Raw genomic sequence first — 16,391 nt, 5'->3', positions numbered from 1 at the left:
AGAAGTTTCACAAGTGCCATTTCTCACTGTGCATGCGCCAAGCACGCAATTGGCTGTAGCTGTAACCAATCAAGCGATCTGCCTTGGATGGACAGCGATTGACAAGCACCCGATCGGACGCTGCTGTAATCAATCACGATGGTGTAATTCATGTTGTTTCATAATGTGCAGCCGCCGACAGTGACTAACGATACAAATTTGCGTATTTTACTGCTACTCCGAGTCCCGATCTTGACAATTATGTACGTATATGCCGCATTTTCACTTATAGCTTCAATGAAAAATAAACGGAATATAAAACATCACATATGATTATTTAGAGGAGGTGATTATCTTTCAATCGAGTCCACACACAAGATAATCAGATGTATAGATCATTAGATAATCCACATGAAGCACAATGTTACATATGACCACCAGGAGATGGCGCCAAATACACGACACAGACTCAATGATGACTCAAATGACACAGAATGAAACTCATTCTGTGAAATCTCATGACTAAAATCATGTCTGCATGCTATGCAAACCTTTAGTCATTGTTGTGTTTGCATGTGTAATTAGTTCTTATGTACAATTAGTATCTTTTAATAGACTTTATTTCTTTTGCATAACATAACAGGAAAACTTAAAATACATTTTCTGGTCCGTCTATTCAATACAAACTCGCCATATGATTGGCAATTGGCAATTTTCTTTTTAAGAAAGAAAGTTATACAAGTTTGGAATGACATGAGGGTCATCTTTTCATATTTGGGTTAACTATCCATTAAATGTTATGCAATAATAAAAACAGCTATTATTCATGTCTGTTTACACAGATGCATGCTTGATGTGTCATATGTGTGGATCGAGTCATTTCGGTTGGTCCTTGAGGATTGTGGCCTCCAGCTCTGCGTATCTGCTCAACAGCGGCTCATAAACCTGCAATAAGAGAAAAACATGTCAACAACAAACCTTCAACATGTCAAAAATAGGGGTTTTATTACATATTTTATTGTACTGCATCATTGCGAGTCAAGCCTCTTGTGTGCTTAATGCGAGTTGCCGCCAATGTAGAGCGTTCCAAAACACTCAAGGATGCTGCCTTAGAAGATAGCTGCCTATATAGGAAGTAGGCAGCTCACTAGGTTTTGGAACAGAGCGATAGTTTGAGAAGCGCTCTGAAAACCCTTGACATGATCCATTTGTTTTGCACAATGGCAGCTCTTTCCTGAGGTGGACGTAGATAAATGTTCGGGTCTAATATGTCAGCTGAAGGGGTTTACTACAAGAGTTTGAGAGAAAACCAGTAATGAGAACCCTTACAAGTAACTCAACAGAACACAAACAGTCTGCATAAACACAGGAGGATGCAAAGTTGCTTTTGCACACTGTATTTGACACAATCTTTATGTAGTCTGCTGCATAAAAAAACAAAAAGCACAAATGTGTGTTCCAGTGAGACACTTCCAATGCAAGTCAATGGGGTTTAATCTGTCAACATTAAAATACTCACTGATTCAGAAGACATGAACAATATGTGTGTTAACATGATTTTACTGTCATTAAATCACTTAATAACCACATCTGTGGAAAGCTATATCCTATATTATAACACTGTTGTCATGACAACGAAACCCTGTAACCTGGTTTTGTCTGTAACTTTCCACACATGTGGTTAATAAGTGATTTAATGGCAGTAAAATCATGTTAACACACATACTGTTTATGTCTTTTGAATCAGTGAGTATCTTAATGTTACAGATTAAACCCCATTGACTTGCATTAGAAGTCTCACTGGAACACACATTTGAAGAAAAGGAGGGACGAGACTAAATACATTTTTGTGGTGATCAACATTGACACAAATGCTGTTGATTGAACTGAACTTGTGTTGAACCCGGAATATTCCTTTAATTTATTTCCCTCTTTGTGTTTAAAGGTGCTGCAAGCGATTTTAGCCATTCTAGAATTCCCAAAAGATGAGCCGTTGGATGTCCCACTTTCCAAAACAAAGATACCAAATGAGCATTATTAAGACCGACACGTGCAGAAACGGTTGCAAAACAGCGCCCTCAACTGGCAACTTTTATGATCAACATGGCATAAAAGTGGCATTAAGCCTCAATAATTCGCTGAAACTACAATACTACAAGAACACTCAAAATGATTGACAGGTCGAAAGTGAAATTGCTTACAGCACCTTTAAAGTGCTATTCATACAGAAATCGTGCCCATTTATCGCAATTGCCCTTTTAAATTATTTTATAATCATTATTTCATAATTTCTTGTTAATTTAGTTTTATATGGATGCTTATTTATTTTATTTTCATGTATTTTTATTTGTTTTATGATATTAGTTTTTTTCTATTTGTAGGTTATTTTTCCTTCGCTTTTGTAATACTTGTTTAAAACTCAAACTGAATGTAAAATAAATAAATAAAGTTAAAAAAATTACAAAATTTAAAATTCAGTAGTAATAGACTGATTTATTGGCCAGGCTGATTAATTACCATTTTGAAGTTATCAACATCAACCAATTAAGTCTGAACTTCAGAGTGTAAATTTAGCGTGAATTTTGTGTAAATATTGCATAATAATTGTTATGTATACTGCATATAGTTTATGATCCAAGAGTGAAACACCTTCTATTGTGCATTATTTTCTAATTAACTTTAAAAAAAAAATTCTCCAGCACATTCCATCACAATACACAGATGTGAACTGTAGGGGGCGCTCTAACACATTTTACCCCTCACAGATGTGAACTGTAGGGGGCGCTCTAACACATTATACCCCTCACAGATGTGAACTGTAGAGGGCTCTAACACATTTACCCCTCACAGATGTGAACTGTAGGGAGCTCTAACACATTATACCCCTCACAGATGTGAACTGTAGGGGCGCTCTAACACATTATACCCCTCACAGATGTGAACTGTAGGAGGCTCTAACACATTTTACCCCTCACAGATGTGAACTGTAGGAGGCTCTAACACATTATACCCCTCACAGATGTGAACTGTAGGGGGCTCTAACACATTTACCCCTCACAGATGTGAACTGTAGGGAGCTCTAACACATTATACCCCTCACAGATGTGAACTGTAGGAGCGCTCTAACACATTATACCCCTCACAGATGTGAACTGTAGGGGGCTCTAACACATTTTACCCCTCACAGATGTGAACTGTAGGAGGCTCTAACACATTTTACCCCTCACAGATGTGAACTGTAGGGGGCGCTCTAACACATTATACCCCTCACAGATGTGAACTGTAGGGGGCGCTCTAACACATTTTACCCCTCACAGATGTGCTCGTCCATAGACATTCAGTCTAATGTTCAGTTCAAGCAACACCCTCATTATTTCATTGAATATCTCGGCCTCTGAGTGGACTACAAGCTCAATCTAGGTGTCATTAGAAAGATGAGATCCTCCCCTTTGTGATGATATATTGTCACACTGTATAATCAATAGTCGAAAAAGTATTTTCTGATTATTTGTTTTGCATGACGTTCCTTCCGGATGGCATATTTTGTTCTGGACATGTAAGATATAACATTGGATTATTCACAAATTCAAGCTCACAGACAAGTAAACAATGGCTAATTTTTTAGAAAACTGCCTAAGATAAAAACATATATACATTTTTTAGCTATTTGTCGCTGACAGCAGCAGTTATCGGACTTACGGACTTATATGACTTACAGAAATCATATTTCACTTTGTGATGTTTTTGAAAATCTTTTGAACTGTGATATTAATGCAACAAAATAAACTGCACAGTCACATTCCTGAGAGTGAGAGCTTTCATTTGATATGTGACTTGTTTATTTAAGTGCTATGTGAAGGACTTTTATTTCATTATAAATATTTCTACCCTATTACCTCTAGGGGTGCTGATTTTCAACGCGAATGAGGCCTTATTTGTTATTTATATTAACATAAATGCAGAAATTAAGATTTCAAATGATACCTCATCTGCCTGACTTATGTATATGGAGACTTAAGCGTTTTTCGCGAAATAGCACCCCCCTATCCCCCCCTCAGGAGTTTAACAAACTTTGTAATTAAAAATGTTATTATAAAATAGATAATAAAAATTAATTTGAGAATGTTTCAGAATTTGGTATTTTAATGGCAGCATGCACTGGAGCTTGCATGAAGTAAACCTGATGATTCATGTGATGTAGAACTTGAGAATCATCCAAAGATCTGACCGTCTGTACAAAGAGGTCACATGATCAATGACACGTTGACATTTGAGCTAACGGTGTAGAAACTGACATTTCTCACTAGTTTTGTGTCTAAACACTTCTCTTTTAATCTCTTAAAATTCTAACGCTTTCTTCAGTTCCTGGTTTAAATGAGATTTCCAATTTTAGAAACCACAATATTTCTCCCAAAAGTCTACCTGTTTAAATCTCTGCACCTCAAAATTGATTCAAGTGGAGAAATGAAGGATTTGAACAGGACGGCTCTCGAGGGTTTCAGACCTGCAATAAATTCTGATCACATCCCAGCAGACAGAGGTGTGCGGCGTGCGGGAATAATCCGTCTTTATCTCTCACCTTAACAACTAAATTGAACTGCAGCACGGCAGTGTTTTAAATGCACTATTTTTCAAAGCAACCACTTTCCTTTCTAATCCTCACATTGAGACGGATTACTTTATCTTTCTCCGCATCCTTTAATGCAGGTAGCTGTCATAAATACTTTCCCGTGCAGGACTGTCACATAAAAACGAATGAACAGTCATCCAGCATGATTGATTCCTCTCTGACGATCTCACGACTAATGGCAAGACGACTGCGTTTCCCTCCAATCAGAAGTGAGAGAGCGTCCCCCATCACTGTCCCGCTGGGATTTGGTGAAGACAGAGTCGATCTTGTCTACATGTCACTCTCTGAGACACAGATTCAAAGATGCCAAAACACAACGAGCAGTCAAATTCTGCTTTCACAGAAACGTGAGGAACTGCAGGAACATGATACAATGTTTCTGGTTTCAGGTGGACAGAATATCATATACAAGATTCTTCAAATATATATTAAAGTCATCATTGAACAGGACTTAACCCTTTAAGCTCGGATGGACTAGTAATAACGCCAGTCTTGATCAACACAATATTGGTGTCGTTTGAAAGTTTAGAAGTTCTTCTTTATAATGCATGTAGTTATTATGAGCAAAACTGAACAAGTGCTTTAAAATTTACAGACAAATCAGAAGTGTTCCTGTACATATTATTACAATCGGTAAAAACATCAAACTGATCAAATATTCATGTGTCATATGTTGTTTTAAAGCTCTTAAAGAGTCAAATACAACCAGACTATTTGTTTTACTCACAGATGAAAATATAGAGAGTAACAGCTAAATATATGTCTTTGACAATTATGTTGATGTTGCTTATATGCCGCATTTTCACTTATAACTTCATGTAACATAAACGGAACATAAAACATCACATATGATTATTTAGAGTCTGTGATTATCTTTCAATCGAGTCCACACACAAGATAATCAGATGTATAGATCATTAGATAATCCACATGAAGCACAATGTTACATATGACCACCAGGAGATGGCGCCAAATGCACGACACAGACTCAATGATGACTCAAATGACACAGAATGAAACTCATTCTGTGAAATCTCATGACTAAAATCATGTCTGCATGCTATGCAAACCTTTAGTCATTGTTGTGTTTGCATGTGTAATTAGTTCTTATGTACAATTATTATCTTTTATTTGTTTGGAGATGTTTTTGGACACTATGATTAATTATATTTGTAATGTTTTAACTTTTGATTGCTTTGTCATATCAACACAAAATATTTCTCAGATGCAGTCGACATGATTGGGAACAAAACAAAAGTCTCAGAATTTATCATAATCTATATCATTAAAATAATTGAAAAGTTATAAGACTTTAATTTTGGGTATGCCACTGAAACAGCAAATATTTAAAAACACCTTCAGAGCTGAAAGGGTTAACAATGAATAATACTTTTTCAGCACTTATTAACATTAGATAATTCATTATGAATGATGCTGATGCATTGACTAATGTTAACAAAAGTGTTACCGTGCCAACGTTTCCTAATCCTATCAATTTATGATCAAGTCCCACTCTACTTTCTTTCTTGAATATTCAGATTCACTCGGAAATATGTCAAATTGCACAAGTAAAACGTAATTATCAGCGTGGCAGTGTTGATAACTCTAAAATTAAAGTTTCTTTCCAGTACGTTTGAGATATATATTGATATCAGGTGATAATCAAAGGCCAAAATAGAACATTTTAAGAAAGAGTCTGCTGTAATAAACTAGTGGCACGTTGTACCTGCATGCATGATAACAGCCTGGGCTGAATGCCTCATTGTTATGTATGAGTCGTGTTAAGTAATGCACCTGTACATCACAGAAGGGCAATGTGCATAAAAAAGAACCATGCGTGTGTTTTGATGCTATACTTCTATGAATGCATAGAGTGTTTCCAGGTATTTCTATGCGACTGCAGACAAGAGGAGGACATTTGAACTCTGAATGAGAATTTCGGAATCCTTTAGACGTGTCCTGGAGGATTTAAGAGATGCAAATCAGATGCAAACGCAACTGAAAAAAACGACATGGATAACACAATTCTGTTGCATTAAAATCAAACTATTTCAGGTTCAAAACAAGTGGACAGTATGTTATTACCACAACAAAAGATCGCAACTCATCCCTCCGTTTGTGTAGCTTATGTTCAAATTCTTAAATGAACCCTAATGACTTTATCCCTCTACAATGCACATGTGGGTCAATAACAAACCAATTATTGAGTTGTGCGTGGATACCGCGGGAATAGCGTGAAGCCTCCACATGCGCTACATCTCCATGGTATCACACTCAACAAGTCACGTGATAAGATGCACGGATTGACGGTCTCAGACGCGGAGGCAACTGATATTCGACCTCCGACACCCGGACTGAGGCGAGTCGGAATTTCCTTTTTAATATATATATATATCAAAATGAATTGTATAATTTTGTTCCCAGAGGTACATTAGCAGAAAGCATGAGCTGTCTTAACAGTGGACGTCATGTTTCAACATACTACATCATTTCCTGTTGAGCTGTCAAATCCAAACTCATGCATACTAACAGGGCCCGTCCTACCGGCGATACAGGCGGTTACTGAGGGCCTAAAGTAAATGAACAAGTCAACAGACCGAGAAACACTGATGACTTTTATTTTGAAATTCTCCACAGTCCATTGGTTACTATCACGCACATACACAGGATAGTGTACAGCGCGCACGTAATCGCAATGAAAACTAAAAACAACAAGTTAACGTCAGCCTGCTGGAAAATTTTGCTATACATGGTTAATGATACCTAATGCAAACCTTATTATAAAGTTATTATCATACTTGCAGTTTGCATGAACTCATAATAACTGAGAAACAAGTTTATTTGTACTTCTAGTAAGGTGGTCAAAATAAGGCGATAGAATGGTGATTTGTCACAGCACCTAAAATACACATATTCCCTTATGCATGCACATTTTAACCTAACATCTTCATGAAGGGAAAAAAAAGAATTTTTTATAAAAATTGTTTCCTTGGGGGTCTGGGTATCTCGCGAGAACTGACACTGACTGTCACACCTGGAGTCGTGAGTTTGAATCCAGGGTGTGCCGAGTGACTCCAGTCAGGTCTCCTTAGCAACCAAATTGGGCCGGTTGCTAGGGAGGGTAGTGTCACATGGGGTAACCTCCTCGTGGTGGTGATTAGTGGTTCTCTCAATGGGGCGTGTGGTGAGTTGTGTGTGGATCGTGGAGAGTAGCATGAGTCTCCACATGCTGTGAGTCTCTGCGGTGTCATGCACAACGAGTCACGTGATCAGATGCGCGGATTGACGTCTCAGAAGCGGCGGCAACTGACACTTGTCCTCCTCCACCCGGATTGAGGCGAGCAACCGCGCCACCACGAGGAGCTACTAAGTAATGGGAATGGGCATTCCAACATTGGGGAGAAAAGAGGATAAAAAAAAGGATACATTTTGCTGTGCCACCTCATTCACTCAGCATGACGGGAATTCCGTTCACTTTAGCTTTTGCCAAATGTAGCTTTCACTCATGTAGCGGTCCATGAACAGGTCCTGGCAAGTAACACCTACAGGTGTTTTTGTGCTTGAGAAGCTTTAAATGCTCTCACATATCTGCAGGTACAGGACTCTAAACTCCAGCAGCATTCGACTCGTGGACAGATCAACTGGTGTGTCATTTTTCACTTCTCAAAGAGGATGAAGCATTTAATGAAGACGTAGTGACTCATAAAGTCGGCCTGCGACTGAGGGGCAGAGTTCGGTGGTTAAGAACGAATGAGACCCGCAGTGTTGAAAAGGTCAGTGCGACTGCTACGATCACGGAGCGGCACTCATATGCGTCTCGAGGGAAAGGGAGTTTTAAAGTGAACTGTCGAGCACACTCAGTATCTCCTATGTGACACTAAACAGAAGCCCTGAGCCAATCAACTGAGCCGTTAATGTCATGTGACTAAGCACTTTGGAAAATGATGTCATGGCAACTCTGACTGGCTGATGGCACCACAGGAACGCACACAAAATCTTTTTAGCACCATATGTTTGTCATATCAAGGTAAAATAACGACTGTAGCGGAATGTAATGAATATAAAGATAACATCAATGATAATACTGTAGTAAAGCATCATTACTTTAAAAATACACAATTGAGCGCAAGCAAATATCCTAGTCATTTTCTCCATAGACTAATTGATTTTTATCAATAATCCATAAACCTATAAAGACAGACCTACTGTGACCTCTGAGATTTTTAATTGATCATTTATAAAAAGTAATTTTTAATCGCAGAATTACTGGTGTAGAACTACACTACCCATAATCCACCATCCATCCAATTCCCATAAAGATAAATCCACCAATCAGAGAGTCGCAGCGAACAAAGTGCGCTAAAAGAGCTCCTTGCACTTTCAAACTACTTACTATTTTATTCTAATTTGATTACATCATTTGCAATGCATCATGGGATTGTAGTTCATTCCCTCATTAAAGACGGTAAGTACACAGTCTTGTACTTTTGTCTTCTTGTCTGGGTTTTAAACACTTTTTTTAGCTTCAAATCAAAGTTTGTGATGTTGTGATTCACCTCGGAGGAGGTTAGTTTGGTTCATGGTATTTTTTGAATTTATCATGGAGCAAATTAATGGTAAAAAATACTTCCGGAACCAAAACGACATTTTAAATGTTTTCAACTAGCTGAGCAGTATCATTCGTTTATCAGTATTATAATCATTGTGGTTAAATGTGTATGTTCATACCTCTTCTGCTCCTGGTGTTGGTCTCACAGCCAGCTGAGGATCTGCAGCGTTTCTGACCGTCTCAGCGAATAAAACTCCTGTTTCAGCCACGAGACCTTGATACAGAAAAACTCAGTTAAAGCAAACTGAACCGAGATCCTCTCGAGAATATGAACAACTACAGTCTTGACCAACACAATATTGGTGTCGTTTATAAGCTCTACTTTATAATGCATGTAGATATTATGACCAAAACTGAACAAGTGCTTTAAAATTTACAGATAAATCAGAAGCGTTACATTTTGATCATTTACGAAAAAAATGTCACTGTACATATTATTACAATCAATAAAAACATCAATATTCATGTGTCATATGTTGTTGTAAAGGTCATAAAGAGTAAAATACAACCAGCATATTTGTTTTACTCACAGATAAAAATATAGCGAGTAACAACTAAATATATGTCTTTCACTATTATGTTGATGTTGCTTATATGCTGCGTTTTCACTTATAACTTCACCAAAAATAAACAGAACATAAAATATCACATCTCATTATTTAGAGTCTGTGATTATCTTTCAAACGAGTCCACACACAAGATAATCAGATGTATAGATCATTAGATAATCCACATGAAGCACAATGTTACATATGACCACCAGGAGATGGCGCCAAATACACGACACAGACTCAATGATGACTCAAATGACACAGAATGAAACTCATTCTGTGAAATCTCATGACTAAAATCATGTCTGCATGCTATGCAAACCTTTAGTCATTGTTGTGTTTGCATGTGTAATTAGTTCTTATGTACAATTATTATCTTTTATTTGTTTGGAGATGTTTTTGGACACTATGATCAATTATATTTGTAATGTTGTGAACTTTTGATTGATTTGTCATTTGAACACAAACTTGTTCTCAGATACAGTCGACATGATTGGGAACAAAACAAAAGTCGTTTTCGGAGCCACTTTATTTACACCCCAGCGATATATAATGTCAAATAAGAAAAATAGGGGAAAAAGTACATTTTTGGCTTAATTTCTTTGCGATTCATCAGCTGTTTCTTTATTATTTTAAATATGAAAAGCTGTTGTTGATGAAACACGCAGTGCGCAGGATCAACCCAGAAGTATAAATCGGCCTTATAGTCATGTGTGGTTCTTTTAAAAAGGACACACACATCACTCACAAACACACACTCTCACAGACACACACACACAGCACACACACACACACACACACACACACACACACACACACACACACACACACACACACTCTCACAGACACAGACACACACACACACACACACATCACTCACAAACACACACTCTCACAGACACACACACACACACACAGACACTCTCACAGACACACACACACAGACACACACACAAACATTCACACTCACAGACACACAATCACAGACACACTCACAGACACACACACACACACACACACACACACACACACACACATCACTCACAAACACACACTCTCACAGACACACACACACACACACAGACACACAGACACACACCACTCACACACACCACTCACAGACACACACACACTCTCACAGACACACACACGCAGACACACACACAAACATTCACACTCACAGACATACATGCACACACACACTCACAGACACACACTCACAGACACACACTCACAGACACACACAGACACACACAGACACACACACTCACAGATACACACATGCACACTCACACACACACTCACAGACAAACACACTCACACTCACACACAGACACACACACTCACACACACACTCACAGATACACACACGCACAAACACACTCATACACGCGCAGTCTCTCTCTCACACACACACTCACACACACACAATCGAGTTAAATGAATGGGTAAAAAACAAAATGACGTAATAATGTCAAGCATGTTTTCTCACTGAATGGAGAAATCAACAATTTGACAATCAGTTCAGGTCAAAACGTCTGAAAATCGAAGTGAAACATGAAACTTCATGAATCAGATAGTGGTTAAAGTCAGCAGTCAGGGCTTGAATCAGAGTAAAACATAAACGCTTCATGACAGGTGTGGTTACGTGAAGTCTCGGTAAAGCAACACGTACATCATATAGATCACATGACGTATAGCACAGAGCTGAACTGCAGTACACGTGTCTAACAGACCCTGTGACATTCAAAAGCAGCAGAATAATGAGAAGAACCCTCTGAAGGCCACATTATATGAGAAGATACAGCTGTTGCATTTGAAAGGGTTTTGAACCGAGCATCTATAATAAAAGCCAATTTTCCTCTCAAGAAAACAGTGAAAAGTATCCACAGGCGACGGGTGCCCGTATGATGTCATGCCATATCAGAGGCCAGAATAAAATAATACAGGATGTTAACAAAGGCACACAAAAGATGTTCACATGTGAACTTTTGTGCACCTGAATTCACTCTTGCCTGGAGATGAAGGTGTAGATCAGGGTCACCATGGCTAGATTTCTCAGACGTTGCTTCATCTTGTGTGAAAGTTTGAGGCTAATGAGACTTGCTGGATGTTTTAAAGCGAGTGCAGGAGCTTGCATGCGTTGCATCATCTTCTTAGACGATCGATGGGAAGATTGCTCAGATAAGATACACGCTGCATTTCTGATGATATACAGTGAGGTTCAAAAGTCTTGCTTCTATTTTGGATTTTTCTAATTTAATACATAAAAAAATTATATTATCCGCATAAAGGCCAATTTATACTTGATTTATCAGCCTTAACATGAAGATGCCACTAGGTGGCGATGGCACTAGCGGATGACCTATTGACCCTCATTACATTAGTAAAGACAGCGAGTGGGAATCACTACAGTACATCATGGAGAGAAGCAAAGCAGGTAGAAAACTAGGGTCCCGGATTTACGAGGTGTGTCCCGTCATTTTGCCAAAAAATTTAATAACGTCCCGGTTTTGACGTTAGGCTCACTGATTTATTTTTATTTGAAATTAAACATCCACAACGTGCTTCTTGGTATCGTGTCTGTGAACATTTGCAGGGAAGGGAAGAAAGTTTGACGATACTTTCATTCTAGTTTTGCAGCGATCCGCTCAGATCTTGTTACCATGACAACGACTCACGCGCTTCGCGAAGCCAATTTGTTTCTTTGCACAAGTGAAAATGGAATTGAAATGTTTTGTTGTCACTGTAAATGTTCACTTTCTCATGGCCACAGTGTAAAAGAAGAGATTGCAGGTCACATTCATGCAGCTGTATTCATTTTATTAAATAATACAAGCACACACACACACACGCACACACACGCACACACACGCACACACGCACACACACACACAAACACACAAACACACACGCACACGCACTCTCACACACGCGCACTCTCTCTCTCTCTCTCTCTCACACATACACGCACGCACGCACTCTCTATCACACACACACACACACACACACACACACACACTCTCTCTCTCTCACACACAAACACACACACACACACACGCACTCTCTCTCACACACACACGCACACACACACACACACTCTCACACACCCTCACACACTCTCACACACACACACACACACGCGCGCACTCTCTCTCTCTCTCTCTCTCACACACGCGCACACTCTCTCTCACACTCTCTCTCACACACACACACACACACACACACGCACACACACACACACTCTCACACACCCTCACACACACGCACACACACACACACACACACTCTCACACACCCTCACACACACACACACACATACACACGCGCGCACACTCTCTCTCTATCTCTCTCACACACGCGCACACACACACGCACACTCTCTCTCACACACACGCACACTCTCTCTCTCTCTCACACACACACACACACACACACACACACACAGTACATTTGGGTGTTCAGTGATATGACCCACGTTACACAAATACCTGTTATCCCTATTCTATATGTATCACTTGATAAAAAAACTAAAATATAATATAATGAAAAACTAAAACTAAACTATCAAATATTTAAAAACTAACAAAGAAAAACTCAATTAAAACTGTAAAAATATTATAACTTATTTACTTTATTCAGTTTTTGAATTTTAATATTTTAAATAAATTATTGGTAACAAAATCCTTATTCTAACACCGTGGTCAGGTAAACATAATAACTTTATTTTATTGCACCTTTTAACAATGTCTTGCTTCACAAAGCATAAAATCATTAAAACAAGCACAAAGTGATTAAACATAATGTGATAAAATGCCCAAAACTGACATTTCAAAATTATTTTACAAAATGTAACTTAATATAAAAGACAAATAATAATTTGATAAATGTCTAAATAAATGTGTGTACAATTATATCATCTAAAATGAAATTAAAACAGGCAATCAGACCACACAGTCTCTGCCGCCATCTACTGGTTATTATTGTCATGACAACATTCACAATTATTTAATTATTTAAATGCCAAATGCACTTTTTCATGTTGTTTGTACATAAATTTGAGTCGGCAGTGTGTGTGTGTGTGTGTGTGTGTGTGTGTACACAACCACCCTACAATGATAAAAGTCATCACAAACAGTGTGTCAAAATGAACGGTTTTCGTTTCTGCTCTAAAGTGACGTCACGTTAGAGCAGGCCACGCCCACAACTGGTGACGATGCCGCCCTATTATCATAGCTCCTCCCCTGAGTGATGTTCACACAGTCCTGGAGCAGATACAGTGAGAGGAATAATGTCTCATAAGTGTCTGTTGTTGCTGTAAAAGTGAATATAAGGGTCTTCATGTACTCCCGGCATCAGAGACTCTGAAGACGCAGTGGACAAGCTGGACCGGCATTTTCCCGGTGGGTCGACGCAATTTGGGGCCGATCACGGGCGGACTGGCCATCGGGAGAACCGAGCGGGCTGGTGGGTTGGCCGCGATAACCTCAAATGAGCCGCCACATTATGCAGAACGAACCACAAAACGGCGCCGCAACATGCAGAAAAGGACAGCGAACGCCCCCCGCTCAACTTTTGGGCCGGTTGCTTTGTAAAATCTCAATTTCTCTTCCCAGTCTTGCCTGAACTCCAGTATTTACCCTGTCAGTCATTTCGGTTCTGATGTTGTTGTTGCTGTAGTAACCAAAGCACCAGCTGTAAAGGCACAGCCCACTTCTGGAAAGGGGGCGGGGAGCAGCAGCTCATTTGCATTTAAAGAGACACACACAAAATCAGCTTGTTTTTGATTCCACCCCAAAAGAGGCGTTTATAACATGATATAATAAATGATCCGTGAGCTGAAACTTCACAGACACATTCTGGGGACACCTGAGACTCATATTACATCTTGTAAAAAGGTCTCCTTTAAATGAAGATAATGCAGATTTGCTCACGTGCATATGCAAATGAATGGAGTGACTGTGAAAGTAGAGGTAGATAAGCAATCTTAATAGCATAAAACCCAAAAAGAAGTGCATCATTTTATAGTTATTACTTCAGGGTAAAGAAGTGTTATCATGTGTTTGATAGGGATTATTAGCTTGTGTTCAGTTACACTGTGGGCTTTGAGTTAGCAAATATAATAACTGACGACAAGATTAAAATCAGGCCTTGGCATTTGGTCTGATGAGCTTCAGCACAACTGTCCGTCGGCAGGCCGGTGTGAAGATCAGTGTCCCCGTTAGCTTTAATTAACAACCTTCAGTTGATCGTCAGCATCATCGCTCAGGGCTTCGGTTTTTCACGGGTGACTCACGACAAGATCTAATGCGCTATAATCAGGCAGACGACGATGAACGCTTGATTAATCCAACACAGAATCCGTCTAACGGCTCATAATCGAACCGAGTTTGTGAAACTCGTTAAGAACACATCTGTCAGGAATCCATAGTTTCTCACTGGCTTCAGCTTCTTTTGAAGAATCTTCACGCTGCTCTTTTACATGCAACAGCAGCTCATAGTGACCACATCTGTGGTCAGAATAATAGCTACAGTTTCTGTGATATTAAATGACTCATCCTGCAATATAATGCAACATGCACTTTGTCTTCATGGAGACACGGCGATGCATCACATACTCTTTTTAATTAGCAAAAGCTTGTTTTCAATATAAATACATAATAAGAAGAATTTGTAAACCCTTCAGATTTATGGCATGGACGTTGCCTGTAAGGTTTGATGTCTATTAAAGAAAGTGCTCTGGATTATTAATGAATGTTTATATGAAGCATAAAAGCCACTAATTAAAGTCTCATCACTGAAAGAGGAGCTCTAAAAGCCTCTTGTTTGATTTTAGTAATGAAGAAACCGGACGTATCAGGTTTCAGACGTGGAGAGTTTTAAAATGACCCTCTTCCTCACGTCATATTAACATGATCAAACTGAATGCCTGTCTGAATTTCAGTCCTCACACAAAAGCAAACAGACATCATTATCGATGGGAACGACCGTCCTCTGTGCTCTCGGATCGATGCACGGCGAGCGGGACGTCTACGAGACAACAGCGACTGAACTGAAGGACAGTTATTCACATATTCTGCGGCCGTACGGCACACACAATTACTACACATTGATGTTGCTTCTAGTAACTGTATAGGCCGTTGAATGTAGAATAAAGTGCCCAAAATGGCCGAATTTGAAGAATTTACCTACATCAGCGTTAAAAGAAAATTGTCGTTTTCAAAAGTCACATTTTTTTGTGATTTAATGACAGTAAAATCATGCTAACACACATATTTTTTATGTCTTGTGTCTGTACTTTTGAGAGTGTCTCAATGTATCCCAGATATTTGCTTATTTTAATTAAACTAGGAATTAAAAGATATTTATTGGGAGGGATCAATATTATGCCACAAATGCTGTCGATTTAGCTTTTATAGATATATATAAAATATTAAATAGTAACGTTAAATCTACATTTAAATATTTAGCTAAACATTTAGAAAATTAAGCAAGTTAGTTGCAACACTAGGCAGCGTTGAACAACATTTACATACTATACATATAATGCAAGTATATGTATTTGACAATTATGTTGATGTTGCTTATATGCCACGTTTTCACTTATAACGTCACGAAACAT

The 16,391-nt window shown here is 38.8% G+C and overlaps 1 protein-coding gene across 1 annotated transcript in view; it reads right to left on the bottom strand.

The window, feature by feature from the left end:
• Positions 1-601: 601 nt before the first annotated feature.
• xylb (xylulokinase homolog (H. influenzae)) overlaps positions 602-16,391 on the bottom strand; it is a 47,877-nt gene continuing 32,087 nt past the window's right edge. The window contains exons 18-19 of the mRNA XM_052114226.1: positions 9,338-9,432; positions 602-924 (exon numbers count right to left, since the gene is read on the bottom strand). Of these exons, the coding sequence (XP_051970186.1) occupies positions 856-924; positions 9,338-9,432 (164 nt within the window). The 3' untranslated portion in view covers positions 602-855. The remainder of the gene's footprint in view (positions 925-9,337; positions 9,433-16,391) is intronic.

The sequence above is a fragment of the Xyrauchen texanus genome, chromosome 41 (genome assembly GCF_025860055.1).
Source record: "Xyrauchen texanus isolate HMW12.3.18 chromosome 41, RBS_HiC_50CHRs, whole genome shotgun sequence".
Taxonomy (NCBI): domain Eukaryota; kingdom Metazoa; phylum Chordata; class Actinopteri; order Cypriniformes; family Catostomidae; genus Xyrauchen; species Xyrauchen texanus.
This window is presented reverse-complemented; position numbering and strand designations above follow the sequence as displayed.